We start from the raw sequence: 20790 nt of genomic DNA, 5'->3' as shown, positions 1-20790 counted from the left end.
TAAAAGCTCAAGAAATAGATGCCAACACTCTGGAAAAACTTAGACTGCAGACATTCCACACTGGCACTGAGGTTCCTCAAAACTACCACAATGAAACATGGAACTACTCAGAACAACGCAACAACTGCAGCTCAGTGTCCCGAGAGAGACAGGCCCCCTCCAAGCACCTGTCAGCAAAGGCTCTCGGACAAGCAGAGATGGCGCGAGGCATGAAAGAATCCAGATTTGAACCAAATGGGCAGAAACAAGGAGCACCAGTCCCATTCTTGAAGAGCTATGGCCTTCAAGACTTCTTGGTCCCTCTTGACTTCTCAGAACAGAGAGCCAAGGAGGTACTGTTTATTCTGGGAATAATTCCAAAGTAAAGTCCTAAGCTGGTGTAGACGCTTGACTGAAAATAGTTAGAGGAGTTCTCAGAAGTTCTTCCCTGTGTCTTCAGATGCTAAACCCCAAATCCTACTCCACTAGGTAGCAGGAAGAACAGATACTCCTCTAGAGAGAATCACACACCGGCTTCTGTGGGGACAATGGCATTTTAGAGCCAAGAAGAAAAGAAAAAGATGCCTAATACCACCAGCTATATTTTTCTGGGGGGAAGGGAGGTCCCCCTTGTGCTCAGTATAGCCCTGGATGTCTCAGGTGTGCATCTGATTCATTGCTTATGTCAGTCCCATGAAGGATGGGCTTTTCCCATTTTACAGATGACAAAAAGAGGTGAGATCAGTCGTTCAAGTTCCTGGAGTTATGAGAAGCCAAGCTCAGGTCGGCCTGACTCCCCAAAAAACACACTTTCCCGAAGATGAAAGTGAACAGAACTCAAAAAAATGTTAACTTCTGCTCTGTGCTTTGAAAATTGAACCAAGGAGGAATGGCAAGAAGGAGACAAATGACAAATTCTGGGCCATGTTCGCATCGATCGCCTTTGTGGCTCATGCCACATAGGTCAGACATATCCTAGAAGCTCTGGACTCTGCGGAGGTCACCTCACACTTCCAACTGCTCCACCCACACTCTGGATCCAGGAATAGGTTCAAGAAGGGAAAATGGCCACTGAGAAGCCCACAGTAAGGTGGAAGCCATGCAGCGAGGCAGGGGACATGTCACATCCTGACAGTTACGTCTTAGAAGTTTCAGTGTGGAGGTTGTGAGGAGGATATTGAGCCTCACTTGCAGAGACACCATTTAAAAATCAATGCCAGTGACCACAGTGAGAGAGAATGAGGGCCTGAACCACAGCCATAGCTGTGGTTAGGGCAGGAAGGGACAGAGAAATGACAGATGTCCTGTCGATAGGACTTGAGACAGTTCAAGCCTTCTAGACAACATGCTTTGTGGACATTTAGAGCCACGAATCTGTCCTTTCTTTCATTCTATAAATAAATACCTGCTGACTTCCCTCTGCACCCGATGGTGAACTTGGCACTAGTGGTGAAACAATGGCCCAAACCAGTGTACTGTGCTCGGGCAAAGCTTACAGGAATACATAAACACAGAAAACCACAAGCAAGTTCAAGTTTCTGTGCCAGGCAGAAGAGAATAAGGAGCTACGAGAACCAGCCTGTGGGCTAGAGACTGGGTCATGGAAACCGGGAGGGGAAGGTCCAGTGGTAGGTGAAGGTTCTGGAGCTCAGGGGAGGCAGGGTCTGCTGGGGATGGAGGAGGTTCACCTGCAGAGAGGCAGGAATTGGGGGGTGACACGAGGGAGGTGATTCTGAGGAATGGCACCACTGTTCAGGTTGTCAGGGGGCCGAAGGACTCGGTACCCCATAGGTCAAGGTCAATGGTATCCATCCCCTTAACCCCTAGGAGACCAGTTTTTCCCTAGGGACCATGGGCATTTCCCCACCTCCTGATGTGGGGCTTGTTTGCTCATGAAACTATGCACAGAGTGCCCCCTCCCCCCCGATTCCCAACATGCCAACTTGAGATGGTACAGAATACTGATGCTAACCTGGGATTCCTGCAAGCAAGAAGCCAACGCTGTCTGGCCTCTCTCCATCCTCTTCCTTAACTGAAAGCCAAGAGACGGGGTTTTTAAGGGAGCCCAATTAGGCCCAATTCATCATGGCAGAAACAGAGGATCCAGGGAGCTTTCCAGTACCAGTTGGAACCAAATTACAGAAAAGAAAGCTGTATGTAGCCCAAGCTGGGAGTTGTTCAGCTATGCGTGGATAACAGGTACAATGACAGTAATAACAGCTGACATTTCCTGGGTGCTTATGTGTGCTGGGCACTGTTCAGTTCGTTTAAGGTTCCAATTGCCCCACAAAAGGTTTACTCTTGCATCTTTGTTTTGCAAGAAGGAAATAAGGCACAGAATGGTTAAGACAATTTCCCAAGGTCTCTCAGCTTTCAGTTAACAGAACCTGGATTTGAATCCAGGAAGTCTGGATCACAGAGTCTGCTCTCCTAATCACTCTTTCTGGTAACAGGGGTCACTAATACAGCACTTAGAGCAAGTAAGGCCTGTGCCAAGGTGGGGCCTGATTTGTGACAGTGGGGAAAGGATATAAGAAGCCATTGCTAAAGGAAGCAGGGAGAGAGGAAGGCTGATCTCACTTCTGTGAGGGTAAAGCAGGTCCCAGAGAATCCTGTAATGTCCAGGTGGATGGAAACCTCAGAAACAGCTTAGCTCAGCCCTCTGGAAGGGGAAGCTGAGGCATGTAGATGTGGAGCCACACAGCTAAAGGCAGCAGAAGCCAGGCCCCTTCCCAGCCCCTCCCAGTCCCCTCCTTCCCACAAGGACGCCATGATTCCACAGCACAGGGACAGCTAAGTGGCCTCTCCCAGAGTGGCCAGGTCTCCCACCCACCTGAGAGGCCACTTTCTGGCTGAGCAGGTGCTTCTGGTCCCCTTGGGAGCTGAAGCAGCCATGAAGGAAGGAAGATGGAGACAAGTTCCATCCAGGGAGGTGGCATCTGCAGAGCTGCTTCCCAAGGATGCTGTGCTGTACCCCGGAGGCCCTTTCCGCTCTGGAATTCACCACCTTCATGCTGAACTGGGCCAGTCTCATAGAAACCCATCTCAAAGACCCCACCTGGCTCTAAGATGCCCCTCGGAGCGCAAGGTGTCTATCTGGACCCCTCCAGCAAGTTTAGGGAAGTGGGCAGTCCTTCCCCTCAGTCTCCCTCCTGTCTCTGGCCCTCACCCCACCCTGGGGCAGTGCCCGCCCACTACAAGGCAATGCTGGGCAGGAGAGCTGCTGTAAAACCCCAAGGCCAGGCAAGTCCTACCTTTCCACCTGCAGGCTGACTTTGGAAGGCTCCACATTGGGGTTCTCCCACTCCATCTGTGGGCAGTGCATGAAGTAGCAGAGGGTGTACAGGGCCTCCGGCTCCCAGTAGAGCGCCCCCTGCTTGTGGTGCAGGGGAGTGCCATTGCCGTGGTGCTTGACATTGAGAGGCTGCAGGTGATGCATCGCGCGGGACACCAGGTCACCTGTGGACAGAAGCGAGATTTTAGGTCCTCCAGCAGACAATGCCTGCACAGAATGGTACCAGATCTCTGCATACATTCTGACCCATGGGCTCCTCATTAACTGAAACCAACCCATGGGATCCACAGGTCCCACATCAGGCAGAGAGAAAAGCACTTGTCCGTCACGTGACTATGGAGGGCTTAGCAGATCTGAGGTGCTGTTTTAAGCAGATGGTGCTGTGAATCATGGCAGCTTTGCTTCTCTGGAAACCAGGTGCTCGCTCCTTCCTTCCTTCCTTCCCTCCCTCCCTCTTTCCCTCTCTCCCTCTTTCCCTCCCTCCCTTCTTTCCTTCTTTTCTTCCTTGGTAGGACTGAGGTTTAAAATCAAAGCCTCATGCTCGCTTGGGGCTTAAGCCACACCCTATTCTTTTCTGCTGTAGTTATTCTTCCAATATAGTCTTGTGTGTTTGCCTGGGCCAGCCTGGATGGTGATCCTCCGATGCCTCCCTCATGGCTGGGAGGAGAGGTGCATGTGACCACACCCAGCTTGTTTGTTGAGATGGGGTCTTGTTAATTTTTTGCTCAGGCTGTTCTTAAACTGCAATCCTCCCAATCTCTAGCTCCCCAGTAGCTGAGATTATAGGTGTGAGCCATCATACCCAGTTGGAACACAGGTATCTAAGGCATAGGGAGCCCATTGTGCCTGGCTCTGGTTAGCCACTTCCCCTACCTAGTGGCCTGTTATATTCTGCATGGCCAATACTGCTTACTCGCAGTACCAAAAACGGACTGTACTCTCTCTTGCCTCTGAGCCACATGTATGCTGTTCACCCTGCCTAGAATGCATGCCCCTCCTGTTCTCCAGGTGACTCTTAGTGATCATACAGCCATCTGCTTTCGTGTCAACGCCTCCAGACAACCATCCAAGAGCCACCCTCATCCCAACCCAGTCAGCAACCTGTGCTTTCCTCATAGAGGCTCCTGGGTGCCATCTTGGAATCAACTCTTTCCTCCTCCTGATGACTGACGAGTCAGCAACTCACTCTCACGTGGCACCCCTAAAGTGGGGACCTTGGCAAACCCATTTTACAGATGAGGAAATGGAGGCCCATGGAGGTTCCATAACTTTTCAAGGTCACACAGCCATAAACACATCAGTGGCAGAGTCAGAATTTGAGCCTGGGGAGTTTGGCTCCAGTATCCATGCACTGAGCCCTATGCCCTGGGGACAGGGTTCTACCTTCCTCTTCACAGCACTAGCAAACCCAGGGGATGCTGTGATCTTTTTCTTGCCTTTTTCACAAGGAAAACAGATTTCTTCATCAACCCAAACCTGCATGTTCCCTGGCTGGTCACAGGGAGCATCTTCCTGGCCTGCAAGCCCTGACTTTTCTTGGCTGAGCTGGTGCCTTCCAAACTTGGATCATTTCCTTGCCACCTTCTTGAGTGTAGCCATATCAAAGGACCACTTCTCACTATGATTTACTTAATTTTAAGAAGGCTTGTTGTGTTTTATTTAAATTTATCTATCTAAGAAGGAAAGTTATAGCACTGTCATAAATGGACATAAGTGTCGCTTTGCATGAATAGGAAGTCACTGTAAAACCCCTTGGGACCATCAGTATGCTTAAAAAAATGAAGGGCAAGAGGGTAAAATAGGTCTTTTTTTGGGGGGTTGGGTACCAATGGGATGGGGTTGGCATAAGGGAAGGGTGAATGAGGAGGAACATGGTGGATGTATTTTGTATTCAGATATGAAAATAGAAGAATGAAACCTGTTGAAATTGTTCTAAGAACGGGGGCGAGGGGAAGAGGGAGAATGATGGAGGAGGTAAATCTAACTATGATATATTGTAAGCACATATGCAAATACACAATGTATCCCCCTGTACACTATTATATGCTAGTAAAATAAAAAAGTAAATCTCATGAAACCAAAATAATTCACTTCTAGCTGGCCCTATTCTGGTCCTATTTTCTTTTGTTACAACTAACAAGTGTTAGAGAGGTGTTAGGGGCTCATTTCAAACGGAATCTTTCTCCTTAAGTAATCAGGATTAAAATGAATTTAAAAGAATCCCTCTGGGGCTGGGGCATGGCTCAAGATATAGAGTACTTGCCTCACACATGCAAGGCCCTGGGTTCAATCCCTAGGATGGAAAAAAAAAAAGTAAAGAAAAAGAATCATCCTATGATCAGTGTTATTTGATGCTCTGCTCCTGCCTCACTTAAAACCATCTCATGCACAGTGGGAGACGCTGGTCTTAGACATCTGCAGTGATTCATATTGTGTGTCAATGTGGCTGGGCTGTGGCACAGTTTGGCCAGACATGGTCCAGATGTTATTATACAGGTAATTTTTAGATGCGATTAGCATTTGAATCAGTAGACTTTGAGTAATGCAGACTGCCTTCCAAAATGTGGTGGGCCTTACCCAATCAATTGAAGGTCTTAAGAGGAGAGATTGAAGATCCCCCCCAAAGGAAGGAATTCCACTTCCAGGCTGTAACATCAACTCTTACAGAATTACTTCTCGCTGGCCTGCCTTGCAAATATGAGGCTTGCAGAATGTGAGCCAATGAGCCAATTCCTTTTCCAATCTCTCTCTCTCTTTTTCTCTCTCTCTTTCCTTCTCTCTCTCCCTCTCTCTTCCTCCCCTCCTCCCTCTCTCTCCACACATGCAGACACACACAGCCTATTGGTTCTATTTCTCTGGAGAGGCAGACGCAGTATCTAACACTCTGCTACTACCTCATTTCCTGTCCCTCATGGTCCTGCTGAAGCCAGGCCTTCGTCGGTACCGATTCTCCAGCGTCCTGCTGAGCCTTTCGACACACGCTTACCTGAAATCTGAACCCAAGTAAGTGAGGCAAAATGAGAGGCAGGGCTTTCTCCTCTGAAGGCTTAAGACTCTGCTTCTGGGTTCTCAGTTCCTGTCTGAGGTGCAGGAGGTTAGGCAGAGGGCAGCAGGGAGTGCAATGGTTAATTTTATATGTCAACTTGACTGGATCAGGGGATACCCAGATAACTGGTAATGCATTGTTTCTGGGTGTGTCTGTGAGGGCATTTCTGGAATAGATTGACAATTGAACCTGTGGATCAAGAAGGAAGATCCAGTCTGGGTGGGCATCATCCAATCTGCTGAAGGCCTGGATAGAACCAAAAGGCAGAGGAAGACCAATGTTCTGTCTTCTGGAGCTGGAACACTTTCTTTTCTTTCCCACCCACCTTCTGGCACACTAAGCAACAGGGCACCACCTTGGCAGCAGAGAGCATCCCTCACAACCCTGAACCTGTTGGCACTTGGATCTCGAACTTTCCATCTTCCACAACTGTGAGGAAACCAATTTCTGTTCTTGACAAACGGCCCAGTCTCAAGCACTTTGTTACAGCATTACAAATGTGGGGGCTGCTTCCCTGCAGCAGCTCCTCTCCTGCATCCATCTCCGCATCTTACCACGCCTAGCCCACAGCTGGCCTTTCTTTTCATTTCCCACAGCTGGAAAACATGTGTAGCCAAGAAACGAAAGAAGAAGCAGGGAAGGAAATTCTTAGAGGCAGATGGGCAGGAAGACCCTGGGGGCCCGCACATGGAAAACTGGAGGAGGGTGATGCTGAAGGGCATCCCGACAGTGGGGTGCCCTGGAAGCCTGGTCTCTGGGGTTAGACATCCTGGCCAGCCCCTGGTGACTGGAAGGGCTTGCCTTGAAAGCTGTGACGAGAACAGGAGCCCTGCAACTTGGTTTTGGGGATATGGATGAGGCTGTGGCAGATACCAAATATGCACCTAGGACTTTCTGTGTGGGGGACAGTTCTGAGAACTTTCTGTATGTCACAGCATTAAAGACCACATAACCCAATGAGGTGGGACCCCCATAGCATATACATCTAAAAACAAGGGAAGCGAGGCGCAGAGAGGGAATGTGACACACTGTCCTGGAGAGTGAGGACTGCCACTGGCTGTGGAGGGTGCTGACCCTTTAGGGCCTCTGGGGACCAGCCAGTGTTCCTGCAGAAGAGCTGGGTGCCTCTCTCACTGGCGTTTGTTGATGGAACCTAGTGCATGGCACAGAGTGTGTGTGTGTGAGTGTGTGTGTGTGTGTTGGGGAGGGGGCGTTGCTCAGCCCCACAGCCAGCAGCTTTGGGGAAGACCGGAAATTTTCAGTACTGGCCTTGGATGTCAGAGTCCTCAGGAGATCCTGGTTATAAGCAAGGGCTAGGGTTTCATGCAGGTTGTTTGGGGTGGGGGAAGGTAAGGCTTCTGCTCACACTGAAACACAGCAAAGCAGGAAGAAGTGGAGACTCTATGCCAGATGTCACCTTGGGACTGTGAAAAACTCCTCTGCGAGGGGCTGGTTATCCAGTGACTTTGCAGGTTGGCAGTTCTAAAGGTGACTGGGTCTACCTCTACCCCAGTGAGGAGCAGCTTGAAGGACTTGGCTGGCTCTGCGTCAGCTCTCCATCTTTTGGGAGGACAGTTGTGCCACACATACCCAGGAGTAAGCGAGCAGGGGCAGAGGCAGGTGAAGGCAGGAGGCATCCATTGGGAAGACCCAAGAACCAATTCCATTTCTAAGCACCAGAGACACAGGGTCCCTGCTGGGTGCTTGGCCAAACCATCAAACCAAGGCTCCTAGAGCTGGGAGTAGCCTCCTGTGGAGCCAGCCTGCGCTCTCAGGCATCCTCTGTAGCACCCAGCGGTGGGGAAACGGTTACTGTCACAGTAATTACCAACACTACAAGCCGATGCCATTCACTGTGCACCGATGCTGTGAGAAGAGTCGAACAGACACCTTCCTAATCCTCACTGTGCTCTTGATGGGAACATTAATGTTATCTGAGTGTTGCAGCTGTGCTTCTCCACAGCATCAACGTTGGCTCCCAGGGGGGCGTTTGACAATGTGTGCAGACATGTTTGGCTGTCACATCCAGGGAGCCGCTATTGGTATTTAGTGGGCTGAGGTCAGGGATGCCTCCAAACACCTTCCAATGCACAGGTCAGTTCCCACAACGAGGGATCTGCCCCCGGTTCTGCACAATGCTGAAAGTGTTACAGGGTTAGTGAGGACAGACCAAGTTCCAAACCTGGGCCTATCTTTCTGTAATGCCTGTACCCTTCTTCACTCCACAACAAGCCAAGTTCCTCTTTCAAAGCAGCCTAATGCAGCTGGTGGCTCTCAGTCCATCTCAGAGCTATTTAGCATTATGTAGCAAAGGTATTAGCAAGCACTGCAAACCCCCGCGTCAGTAAGCCCACTTCTGGCATTCTGTCCCAGAGTCAGCATTCTTCACACAGAAGAATCTTCATGCGCAAGGATTTGCACGCAAACCTTTATTTACAGGATCCAAAATTTGACAAACGAATGTTCAAAAATTAAAAAAAAAAAAAAAAGCCTGGTTAAAACAAGTCTAATACATGAGAAAATAAAAAATGTAGACAGTCATTATAAATGTTGGCATAGCCTTGCAATATCACGAGAAAAGATCGGCATGCTAAAATGTAAGTGGAGAAAAGGTGAAACTCAAAACTGCATACAGTGTGATCAGGATTATGTTATTAGAGACGATCAACCAAGTAAATACCAGGGGAAGGAAAAAGCCAGTGTTGACCAAGGATTTCTGTGCCTGGTGGGATTATGGGTGACGATACTGTCCAACTTTTCCATAGTTTCTGAATTTTAATTCTGGCGTGTGCTATTTATACGATCAGAACAGCGAGCTTACAGGATCCAGGAATTTACTGTCTTTCACTTCCACCTAGGGTCAGGCTGAATAAGCTTATCTTTTCATCTGTTTCTCTCTCTCTCAAAAACTCCTGTTAAATGGCTCAAGACAGGCTTTGCACTGGTGGTCAGGCTGAATAAGCTTATCTTTTCATCTGTTTCTCTCTCTCTCAAAAACTCCTGTTAAATGGCTCAAGACAGGCTTTGCACTGGTGGCTTGTGCCTGTAATCCTAGCTAGTTGGGAGGCAGAGATCGGGAGGATCTTGGTTCAAGGCTAGGGAAATAGGTAGCCAGATTCCCTAACTCAGCCAATAGCTGTGTGTAGTGGCAAGCACCTGTCATCCCAGCTGCTGCAGGAAGCATAAATAGGAGGATCGTGGTCCAAGCTGGCCTGGCATAAATGTGGAGACCCTATTAAAAAAATGCCTAAAGCAAAAAGGGCTGGGGAGTGACTCAAGTGGTAGAGCACCTGCCTAGCAAGTATGAAGCTCTGAGTTCAACTCCTAGTACTGCACTAAAAAAAAAAAGCTCAAAAGAGGAAAACAAGAACAAGCAAACAGAGTGGAGAAGAGAAGAGGGTACAGGTTTGGGGCCTTTTCCATTTCCCAAGGCACTGGGAAGCCTGGTGGGGCAGGCACCTTTGGCTTTGGGAGGGCTGACCATCTGTCAAGAGGCACCATTCACCTTGCCCTGCTCTTTCAGGTGTCTGCTTTTGTTGCTTTCTCACCTTGGCTTGCATTTCCCTCCAATAAAATAAATGCCACTTCTTCCACAGAGCCCTCCAGGATGCCCCTGGTCAGAATCAAGTTCTACTTTCCCTGGTGTACCTGCAAGTCCTGCTAATACCGTTTCACATACACCTGCCTAATTTTGTTGAGCTCCATGGTTAATTGTCTGCTGGGCCTGGAAAGCAGAGACACAGGGCATTCATGGGACAGTGCAGTGTGTGGTGAGGATCGGGTTCTTTGGATTTACATAGGCTGAGAGTCTGGTCCTCAAATGGCTACCATTCCACTGTGTGACCCTCGCTGAGACACTGAACCTCCCTGTGAGTGGGGATGATCATGACATAATGGATTTGTTGTGTGAATTAAATAAAAAACACACATGATGTACCCAAGCTGGTCTCCTTGTCTGCAAAATGGGGGTGACAGTAGTGCTGACCACATAGGATGAAACAAGCAAATGCCCATGAAGCACCTCTAGAGCGTGGAGCAGGGTCTAGTGCTCAGTCAGCATTCAGCACATTCTCCTTTGTGTCATTACCACTACCAAGGTCACACCATCATCATTAATTCTTGCCTACATCTCCATCACCAGCATCATTGTCTCCATCCCATCACCATAACCACCATCACCACCATCGCCACCACCACCACCATCGCCACCACCACCACCATCACCACCATGGTTACATCCTTCCAGCATCTCTATCACTGTCTCCATTACCGCCACCACCATCATCAGCTTCGTCCGTGTATCTGAGGCCCTGGTAGTCTCTGAAGAGGTCTCACCACGGACACGAATCCTCACAGGGACTCCTATAATCTCTCGCTCCATTTCAAACCTTGAGTGCTCCCTGCTGCCTTTCCCATCAGTGTCACAAACTCCAAACCATAAATGCACTTGTCACTGGCTGCCCTGCACTGAGCAGCTAGAGTTTGGTTCTAGGAGTTTCCTGGAAATCAATTCTCTCAGAACTGTGTGTCCCAGGTGCCGGCCACTTGGGAATCACCATCGTAGCATCTCTCCTATCTGTGTGCTGCTAGTACAATTTATTTACTTAATATTTCTCTCTAAATTGGTTTATTCGTTCATACAAATATGTTTATTTAAGAGGCAAACTTCATATCAGTGCCATAAATGGAAAATCAATATTTTTTTCTCCTACTCATAAAATATGCATAGCAATTAAAATTAAAAACTGTTATATCACCTACAATCATCTCCCGTGCCACCCAGGGGGACTGTGCTCCAACTTGCCTGACTGAGGCTCTTCAGTGTATCCCTGAGAAACTGTTGCTCCTGTGTGACAGGTGTGATCGCCCTGGACAAAGGGTTACATGAGCCAATGGGGGCTCCTTTCCCTCAAAGCCACACTGAGACAGCCTCTTCACTTCCCTTTCAGTTACCAGGTACTGTAATGTTCTCCAAACCTCCCAAAGCCTGGGGAGAAAGTCCCTTTCCAAAGATGGTAAAACCAGGAACAGAATGATCAAGGCATTTGCCCTAAGTCACACAGCACAGAGGGGGCAACAAGGTGCTGTCCAGTATCATAAAGTGCTATTTGATTTGCTTCATCCGAGCGAGCTCCTTCTCTTGAAAAAGAAAGGAAAGAAAGAGGGAGGGAGAGAAGGAAGAAGATAAAACTGCATATAATCCAGGCCGTTAGGTACAGACTAATGAGAGGCTTGCTCGTATGCAGAAGGAGATGGAGGAACAGAGCTGTAATAGGATGAACTCTGGTTTCTGTGGGAAACTTGTCACTCATTCATTCATTCACCAAATATCTATCGAGTCCTACTATGTGCCAGAAATTGGGCTAAGTTTTAGGACTACAGTGATGTTTTAAAGAAAAAGTCTCAGCTGTCATGGGATTTACAGTCTTTTGGGGGAGACAATAAATAAAGAGATGTATAGTATGGCAGGCAGGAATAAGTGCTAAATTTTAAAAGGGAGAGGGCGTAGGGAGTGATGGGGAAGGGTCAGTGAGTGGGCGGTTTCAGGAAGGCCTCTCCTAGGAGGGGATGTTTTAGCTGAGACTTGAATGAAGTGGGGTAGGAACCCCGTGACTATCAGAAGAGTTTTCTGGGCATAAGGAGCAGCCTGTGCAAAGGTCCTGTGGCAGAAGCATGAAGTATAAAGTGGCCAGAGGCCACCTTGCCACCTGAGAAAGTTATAGGTCCACCCTAAAGGCTGGAGCAGCAGCGCCCTGAACAGAACCCATCACAATCGCAAACAAGGAGAGACCCTTCAGCCAAGCAAGAAGGGCTCCTTCTGTGGAGTTGGTGTCTTTCCGGGTGCCAATAAGGAGAAACAACTCAGAAAACCTTCTCGTGTGGTTGTACATTAATGGTCTGTTCTGATTGCCTAATTGAGGGGGACGAGTTCAAGTTCACATTCTAGTGTGAAGAGAACAGCAAACCCTCACATCTTCCCTTTAAATCACAGCAAGTGAACACTATAATTAAATTTAATGGGGGTTGAATTGGGAGCTTTGGGCATGGCTGGCAGAAGCGACAAGGACAGGACAAGCTCTCAGGCACTATAAATATAGAGTTGGATGGGACCAAATGTGAGGTCAAGTTGGTCCCAAATGAGAGAAGCCAGGGTCTCTGGTTCCCCATGGCTGGGGTGGGGAACGGGGCGGACCTGCTTCCTGTGCCCCACTCACTGCTTCAGGGCAGGAGACGCCAGCTGCCACGGACTCCACATCAGAGTCAAGTTCAGCTCCATGAAAAGTTCCCAGGGCTGGGGCCACAGAACTTCCAGCCCGTGTCAGTGTGGGGACCTTGTGCTGTCCTGATAATAGCTTCCTGGTCATGAATTTTATTATATCATCACTATTGTGGCACTGGGGATCGAACCCTGGGCCTTTCAAATGCTAGGCAAGTACTATACCACTTGAGCCATGCCCCCATCCTCCTGGTTTATGATTTGTTTTTGAGATGGGTCTTTGCCTGGGCTGGCCTCAAACCACCATCCTCCTGCTTCCCCCTCCCGAGTAGCTGGGATTACTGGGGTGTGCCACCACACCCAGCTCCAGTCACATGTTTCAAAACACACACAGCTCAGCTGTGGCCCCTGAGTTCAGAAGATCAGTAGAAAGCCTAACATTCGGGGTTTGTCTGTCATTATCACACACCTGGGACATTTCCTCCAGCTTTTGTGTTGCAAACTAGTTCACTTGAGGTCATCCACTTGACATTCAGAACATTTCTTGAGGTGTGGGAGACATGCTAGGTGTTCAGAATACAAAGCTGATTCCGACACAGCAGGGCAGAGGGAAAAAGGGAAAAAACAAAACAAAACGAAACACTTTGAATTATGACTCTGCCACTTACTGGCTGTGTGGCCTTGGGCAAGGAACTAAATAATAATACCTGGAATGAATTTAGAGCACTTGGCACACCGCAGGCTCCAGAAATGGCGGGTGTGTTTTTAACCCCAAGTCATATGTGTTAGTCAGCTTCCTATCATGATGACAAAATACTTTAGCTAATCAACTTATAAGGAGAAAATATTTATTTTTGGCTCATGGTTTCAGTGTATGGTCACTTGGCCCTGTAATTTTGGGCCTGTGGCGACACTGTACATCATGGCGGGAGCGTCTGGTGGAGGAGGCCTGCTCACCTCATGGCAATCAGGAAGGCAATCAGAGAGAGGTAGGAGCCGGGGTCCCAATATTCCCCTCAAGGACATGTCCCCATTGACTTAACTTCCTCCCGATAGGCTCTGCCTCTTAAAGATTCCACCATCTTCCAAGAGCACCACAGGCTGGGACCAGGCTTTTAACACCTGAGACTCTGGGAGATGGTCAAGATACTACTAAAGCAGTGTACCAGGCTGGGTGTGCTAAGTGCTCTAGGAATTCTGGTAGACCGAGGCAGCTCTAGAATTTATTATGATGCCCTGAGGAAACAGACAAGGGAGACAGGGAGAAACACCCATCTGCAGGGCTGGTCCCCTGTTTAGGGACCTGACAACCTTTGCCCTTAGAGGAGAGCACCCATAATGCACCCTGCAGAGTCAACTTCAGGTCCTCAGAGCAGGACAGACACAGCCCCACTGGCCTCTGATCCCACAGAGGGGGCTCTTGGGTCCAAGTGGAAGGAAGCACCGTGGGCTTCTCTGGAGGGGGCATGAGTGTGTGGTGGGGGCCAGGCTTTGCCTCTGAAGCCTGGATTCCATCTCCAGCCTTTCAGTCTTCAGGTGTGCTTGACTTTGGACAAGGTTTAACACCCCCAGATCATCAAGTGTGAGAGGGGGATCCCAACACATTAGAAGTCATTCCTGTAAGGATTTGTCTCAGCACCTAGTTCAACAGACACCACCTGCCGATATTATCATAGGAGCTGTTAAGAAGGGGCTGTGCTCTTGACCTTGGCCAGCCATGATCCCATTTCAAGACTAGCAGAGAACAAACCCCATATCAGCTCTTTTGGGAAAACAGTGCTTTCTATCACCTGCCTCTGCAGAGAACCCTTTGAATATGAAGAACAGCTCTCTCTGTATACAAAGGGAGCCCGTCTGTATCGATTCAAAACACACCACAAACAGATCTAAATTACAGTCAGATCCCAAAAAAGAACTCTGATTCCTTCGGTCGGTGTCAGGACTTATCGAAGCGCTCTGTGTGCAGTCCCCAGGACTGACTTAATGATTGTGCCAAGCCCATGTGCAATTAGCAACACCCGTTTGTGTGCCAACAATTCACCACCCAACAATGACGGTGTTTAATTTACAGAGCAAATTATCCTTAAACACAATTTACGCAGCCAGTCGCTGCAGCAGGTGGCCTGCTTAGGTGGATTGGTGTAGCAAATCCTTTCTTCAAGAGAGCACGAGTGTTATGTGGGCCTAGTTCAGGTGCCAGAGGCTGGGAGGGGACTTGGAGCTATCCTAGGACTAAGCTCCGAGAGCCTGGGGGCAGTGTATATGGCCACTTAGTATGGCATCTTCTTCCTGGACAGTGCCCACACAGCCATGTTCTAACTCTGGAGCCATATTCCACCTGCCAGCATCATGGGCATGTCCTGGAAACAAGTGGTGTCCCCCACATGTGGCATTTCTTCTCTAGCAATGTTCCCCAAGGCTGCTGGGATCCTCTGCACCTGCTTACCTGGGGAGCACATTAAGACACAGGTATTCCTCCTGTTAGGGATGGATATCTTAGAATACCATCCACACACCGTGGCCTTGGGATCGTGCGGTCATCAGACCTGTGCTAGACCTGTGCTGATGAAAGCACATGCCAGAGTTTAGGTGGAAAGTCTGTGGATAGCTGAGTTTTAAGATGGTATTAGTTTCCTTCGTAGTCTACATGCATTATGCTTTTAAAGTTGGGAGACATAGGCTCCACCAGCTTGCCAAAGGGGTCATGACCCCCAAAAGTTCCAGAACAGTTGCCCCACCAACAGCTGAAAGACACTGACCTCACAGGGCTATCTCATGGCTTCAGGGGTCTGAAGGGGATGAAAGGACAATTTCCAAATTCAGCTGCCGGAAGGAAACAGCTACTTAGGGAGACTGGGGATCCCGAGGCTGGCCTTCACTGAGAGGCAGGCTGTGTGCCCAGTGGAGGGGCCAGGGTGCTACTGATTCCTTTGGAAGAGGCACAGCTGGCTTCTGGGTCCTGAATCTTTTCATAGTTCAGGATCTGCTAGCGGAAACTTCAGTACAACTCCCACTTCAACATCACCTAGCGTTTCTGAGATCAACGCCCCAGTTCCTTCAGGAATGAACACACAGCTAAGTCATTTGACAATCAACTGGACCACAAGGAAATATGGATTACTTTTCTCTGGTTGGTCAGACTTAGCACAACCCTGAGTATGTGGGGCTGGATGTAATATGGCAAGGTATTCCTCAAACTTGGGATACCCCAGCCGTCCTTCTTCCTTCCTTCCTTCCTTCCTTCCTGCCTGCCTCATTCATGCTTCCTGAGAAGACTACTAAGTGTCAGACACATCAGTGAGCAAATCAAATGTTTGTACGGTTAGAGAGAAGAGATTCTAGTAGGGATAGAGGCACGGTTAAATAAGTAAAATATGGGAGAGAGGCACGGTTAAATAAGTAAAATATGGAGTGTAAAATAGGAGTGGTGGGGAGTGATTGCTAACAAGTACTGGGACTCTGGCTGGGGAGACGAAAATGTTCCACGATTGACTGCTGTTGTGGCTGAACAACTTGGTAAGTCCATTATTGTACAGAAACAATCGAATTGTATGCACAGGTGAGCTGTGTGTGTACCATATCTCAATACAGCTGTTAATTAAAACACAAAAAAACATACAGGGTATGTCACAGGATTATAACTGCTGGGCACAAAAATAAAGCAGTGAAAGGGACAAGGGTTGCTATGGACTGAATGTTTGTGTCCTTTCCGAATTCATGTTGAGGCCTCAGCCTCCCAGTGCAGTGTGATGGTATAAGAAGGTGCGGTGTATGGCAGATGCTTAGGGGTGGGGCCCTCAGGATGCGATTAGTGGCCTTATAGGTCTCTCTCCCTCTCCCTCTCCCTCTCCCTCCCTCTCTCTCTCTCTCTCTCTCCCTCCCCCTCTCTCACTGAGAAGATAACCATCTATAAGCCAGGAAAGGTCCTCAGCAGGAATGAACCATCCAATACCTTGATCTTGGGCCTCTAGAACAGAAAGAAATAAATGGCTACTGTGGAATTTTATTATAACAGCCTGAGCTGACAATGACAAGACTCCTAGGGGTTATGATTTTACAGTGGTCAGGGAAAGCCTCATTGAGAAGGCAACATTTGGGTGAAATTTGAAGGTTATGAGGGAGCAAGCAGAAGGGAGAGTGGTTTAGGTAGAGGGAACCATAAGTACAAAGGTCCTGAGGTATGCCTACTGGTTCAAGAAACAACAAGGCACCAGAGGGAGAATAAAAGAAAAACATGGAGGAGGAGGAAGTTGGTGCGGAGGGTGCTAGAAGCCACTTTTGAGGACTTTGGCTTTTCTTGTGGACCAGAAGGGAGAGCAGTGCAGGATTCTGAACAGAGGAGAGAGGTGATCTGGTGTATGCTTTAAATAGATCCCAGGTGGAAATCAACAGTGAACAGCCACCATCAACAGAGCGTTTATATCGCCTTGTGCTGTAATGGTGCCAGGCTCCTTTACGGGCATCCGCTCATTACATCATCCCAACTATGCCCTGTTATATTATAACAGTTATTTTATAAAAAGGCTCAGAACAGATGAAGAATTTGACCTTCATTAATGGTCTGAGAAATACACGAGGTGTACCTGGCCCCAGAGCCCTCACCTTCCGCACTGCTATTGGTACTGCCTGGTATACACAGCAGACACTCAATAAAAGTGTCACATGCGTGGCTACAAAGCAGTGCCCTGAGGGCTCAGCACTGGCACTGTGTGGCACGAGGGTTGGCGTGTCATTGTGGGTACAGAGAGGGTATGTCCAAGGCTCCAGCCTGGAGCACTTGTACCCACTTACTCAGCTCTGCGATGCTGCCCACACGGGTGGCCAGGAGAGACTGCTCAATGGTCCTCAGCTCCGACTGGCTGAACATGGGCAGCTCCCCGGGCTTGCTGGGCCGCTGCGGGTCTCTGTGCAGGTTCAGGCTGTCTGGCAGACACAGCACTCCTGCAGTCAGAAGGGGGAGAAAGAAAGGGGAACAGGGTTAGCAGTCAGTTCAACCAGGGGTGGGTGCAAAATCTCCAAGAAGCCAGTCAGGCTGCAAAGCCATTGTGGGGACCCTACTGTACTGGACCCTTCTAGATATCATGTCCAGCTTTCTTAAAAGGTCTCCTTAAACACCTGACCCATTAACTTTGACAAACACATAGGCACACATTTTTGTCTGGACACACACATTTCCAAATGACTCCAAACAGGACCCTCCCCTCCTATCTGGCAGGGGTTCTATCTGCTCAGAAACACCTCCTGTGAATGTGGTGGTCACTGCCTCATCCTTCCTCCCCAGGCAGCTGTGGTCCCTAAGTGCCCTGGGGGACAGTCTCTGTGGCAGTGGCTTCTGATAACTTGCTCTATTGGCCCAACAAAAGTCATTCTGGGTTACTGGGCTGGGATATGTTAGGTTCCTGGTCTTCTCTGGAGAGCTGCATCAGGAGGTAGAAACATCCCCAGGGGCTTTTGTAATTTGGGGAATAGCCACAGAAATCCATGAAATTCATTATTCTCTTTCCTTTCTTTTTATTCCAAAAACACTCAGCGAGAACCTAAAAACTTACTGGCATAAATTACTCAGAAATATTCATTCTTCTTTCACCACCCTAGGGAAGAGTGGACATCCTAGCTTCTTGACCTCCAGGCCTGACTACTTGACTTTCTGTGGTCAAAGGTATGTCAATGGACATAGTAGAACCAAAGGCATGACAAGTGCTTGGAAAATTGAATTTGTTCTTTTGTGTTCTGCCTTGGTCATGAGCGAAACATGCCATGGCTGGCCCACTGGTCAAGAAGAGCGAGGGACACATGGAACAGATCCAGAAGTGACCTGAAGCTTGGAACTGCCCCAGTTGCCCCACAAAAACAAACGTCTATTTGGTAGACTATTGAGAAAGTGGGGCTGTTTGTTACTCACCACTATTATGGGGAAAACTAACAGGTACACCTACCAAGTACCAGTCACAGAAGATACAATGAACAAGAGGGCACTGTGTGGTGCTAGGGGCTGAGGACACAGAGATGGACAGAACAGACATTGTCCCTGTCCTCACTGAGCACCCAGTATAAGTGAAGGACAGAACCTGTGACACATGTAACCACTAAGCCATATGACAAGTGCTCTAGATAGGGGGAGATTAGGAATGATGGAATGTCTCAGGGGACCTGCAGGGTGAGGAGTGGTCAATGAACTGGAGGCACTTATTTTAGTGCCTGCTGTATTTCCAACCCTGTGGGGGAAGGGAAAGAAACAGAAAGCACACTGAAGTCGTTTCTAAACTCACTGAGGGGACAGGACTGGCACTGACCCTCAGAACAGTATAAGTATACAGATGCTGAGTGACTCAAGCCCCCTGACAGGGTGAGGGAAGACAGTGCAAAACTAGTGGTTCAAGTTCACCCTCACCATGCTGGAACAAGGGATCTCAGTGAGAAAAGGTTTCTCCTTGGAAGGTGGATGTGGTGTCAGGTGGCTCTGCCCAAACCCGGCCACTCACATTTTCCTGGATGGCTTGTGCTTTTGCACCTAACTGAGGCTGGGGCAACAGGGAAGGTAACTCCAGTAGATGTTTTTTGGATGAATAATAACAATGAATAAATGATACAAATGATCACTGTATATTTGTCTATATTGGCATAGTGACATTTAAACTCAGGGCCTTAAACTGGCTAGGCAGGTGCTCTATCACTTGGGACATACCCCCAGCCTTTTTTTTTAACTTTAATTTGTTTCATATAGGGTCTTGCACCTTTGCTGGGGCCATCCTACCTCCCCCTCTGGCACAGCTGGGATTATAGATGTGTGCCACCAAACCATACCAGCAAGATTTTAATAATCTTAGAATCAGGAAATTGGTCAAGTAAACTTCTTTCTAAGATCTTCTCCAAACACTTTTAACTATGACTCAGAAGAATACATTTTCTTTCACTGTCCAGTATACACATAACCACATAACACACACACACACACATGCACACATGCACACACACACACACACACACACGCACAGACACACTTTTCATATTTATCATGGAAAATAACACTGGTCCTTTGTGACTACGTGTGGTGCATTCTCAGTTTTTTTCCTTTTCTTTTCACTTACCTCCTCTTCTATCTTACTAATAAAAAAACACTGGCTGCAGCTCAAAAGTGATTCCATGCCCCACTAATGGGTCATAAAGGCAGTGTGAGAAGCACTGAAGATGATGCCGGCACACAACCTGATGCCAACCGGCCAACACGTTTTACCACTTACTGGACACAGCCTGGTGCTGCACCCTGGGAGCCCTCAGCTACCAGGGTACACCGGACCTTCACAGAAATATCCACCCTGCAAAGCCGCCCTCTTGTCCCTCCTGCCCCAGGCAGGGATGCCTGAATCAGCATACCTCCTGCAAGCTCACCTGCCGATACAGGAAGTGAGAGGCTAAGGCAGGTTTGAATATTTATCTGAGGCCCTTGATATCTTGGGTTCTACTCCATGGGTGGATGCCCTACCTCTTAAAGGGATCACTACAAAAAGTACCAGATGATCATGGCCCAGACTGGCAAGTAACCCAAGTTCCAGAGTAATGAGGTCCTCTGCTTTGGGAGGATGGAGAGGTGCAGCAAAGGAAACCTAAGAGGCAGGCCCTGAATGCCAGGTACAAGAGGTGGGACTAGTTCCCAGCACAGATGTCCTCTTAGCATCTGGACTGTTTGCTACAAGTTAGCAAGATCTGCCTTTTAAAACATTGCTTCACAGATTGATTGAGGCACAAATGAGAACCGCAGTCTGGAACCAAGGCTTCTTGTCCTAGCTTTGCCATTTTCTATGTTTGACCTTGAGCAGCTCACGGAGCCTCTCTGGACCTTAGTTTCCTCCTCTGTGAAATAGAAGTAATAGTAATGACCTTGTCTTTCTCCTGGGGCTGCCGGGGATGGGGGTGGCAGAAGGGAGTGAAATGAGGCAATGTGGATCAAAGCTCAGCAAAAAGTCGATTCTCCACATAACGTCAACTGAGATGAAACCCAGTTTGAGTTACTTTGTGATTTAGTACACGAATAAACAATTTCCCTTGGAATTATTCCTCCTTCTTTTAGAGGGCTATGAAATTTAAATGTGAAAATGTCATTATTCAAAGAAGCTTCCAGAGCTATGTTACAGAGATTTGGGAAATCTGTAATTGATCTATTATGCAAAGATTATATACCAGGGTTTCCTTTTTTCTTTTTGAGAGCTCTATATGGGGTTTACATGCAAACTGAGTCATTCATTTTTTTTGTGT

General features: G+C 48.3%; 1 protein-coding gene across 4 annotated transcripts in view; it reads right to left on the bottom strand.

Moving 5' to 3' along the window:
• Positions 1-20790, bottom strand: part of Abtb3 (ankyrin repeat and BTB domain containing 3) — a 262741-nt gene that overhangs the window by 85333 nt on the left and 156618 nt on the right. For 3 of the 4 annotated variants that reach the window (XM_020183367.2, XM_020183366.2, XM_074084305.1), the window contains exons 2-3: positions 17329-17478; positions 3234-3438 (exon numbers count right to left, since the gene is read on the bottom strand). In XM_020183367.2, the coding sequence (XP_020038956.1) occupies positions 3234-3438; positions 17329-17478 (355 nt within the window). The remainder of the gene's footprint in view (positions 1-3233; positions 3439-17328; positions 17479-20790) is intronic. The other variant, XM_074084306.1, reaches the window with a different exon arrangement.

This window comes from Castor canadensis, chromosome 8, assembly GCF_047511655.1.
Source record: "Castor canadensis chromosome 8, mCasCan1.hap1v2, whole genome shotgun sequence".
Taxonomy (NCBI): Eukaryota; Metazoa; Chordata; class Mammalia; order Rodentia; family Castoridae; genus Castor; species Castor canadensis.
The sequence above is the reverse complement of the archived record's forward strand: the minus strand, read 5'-3'. Positions and strand labels throughout refer to the sequence as shown.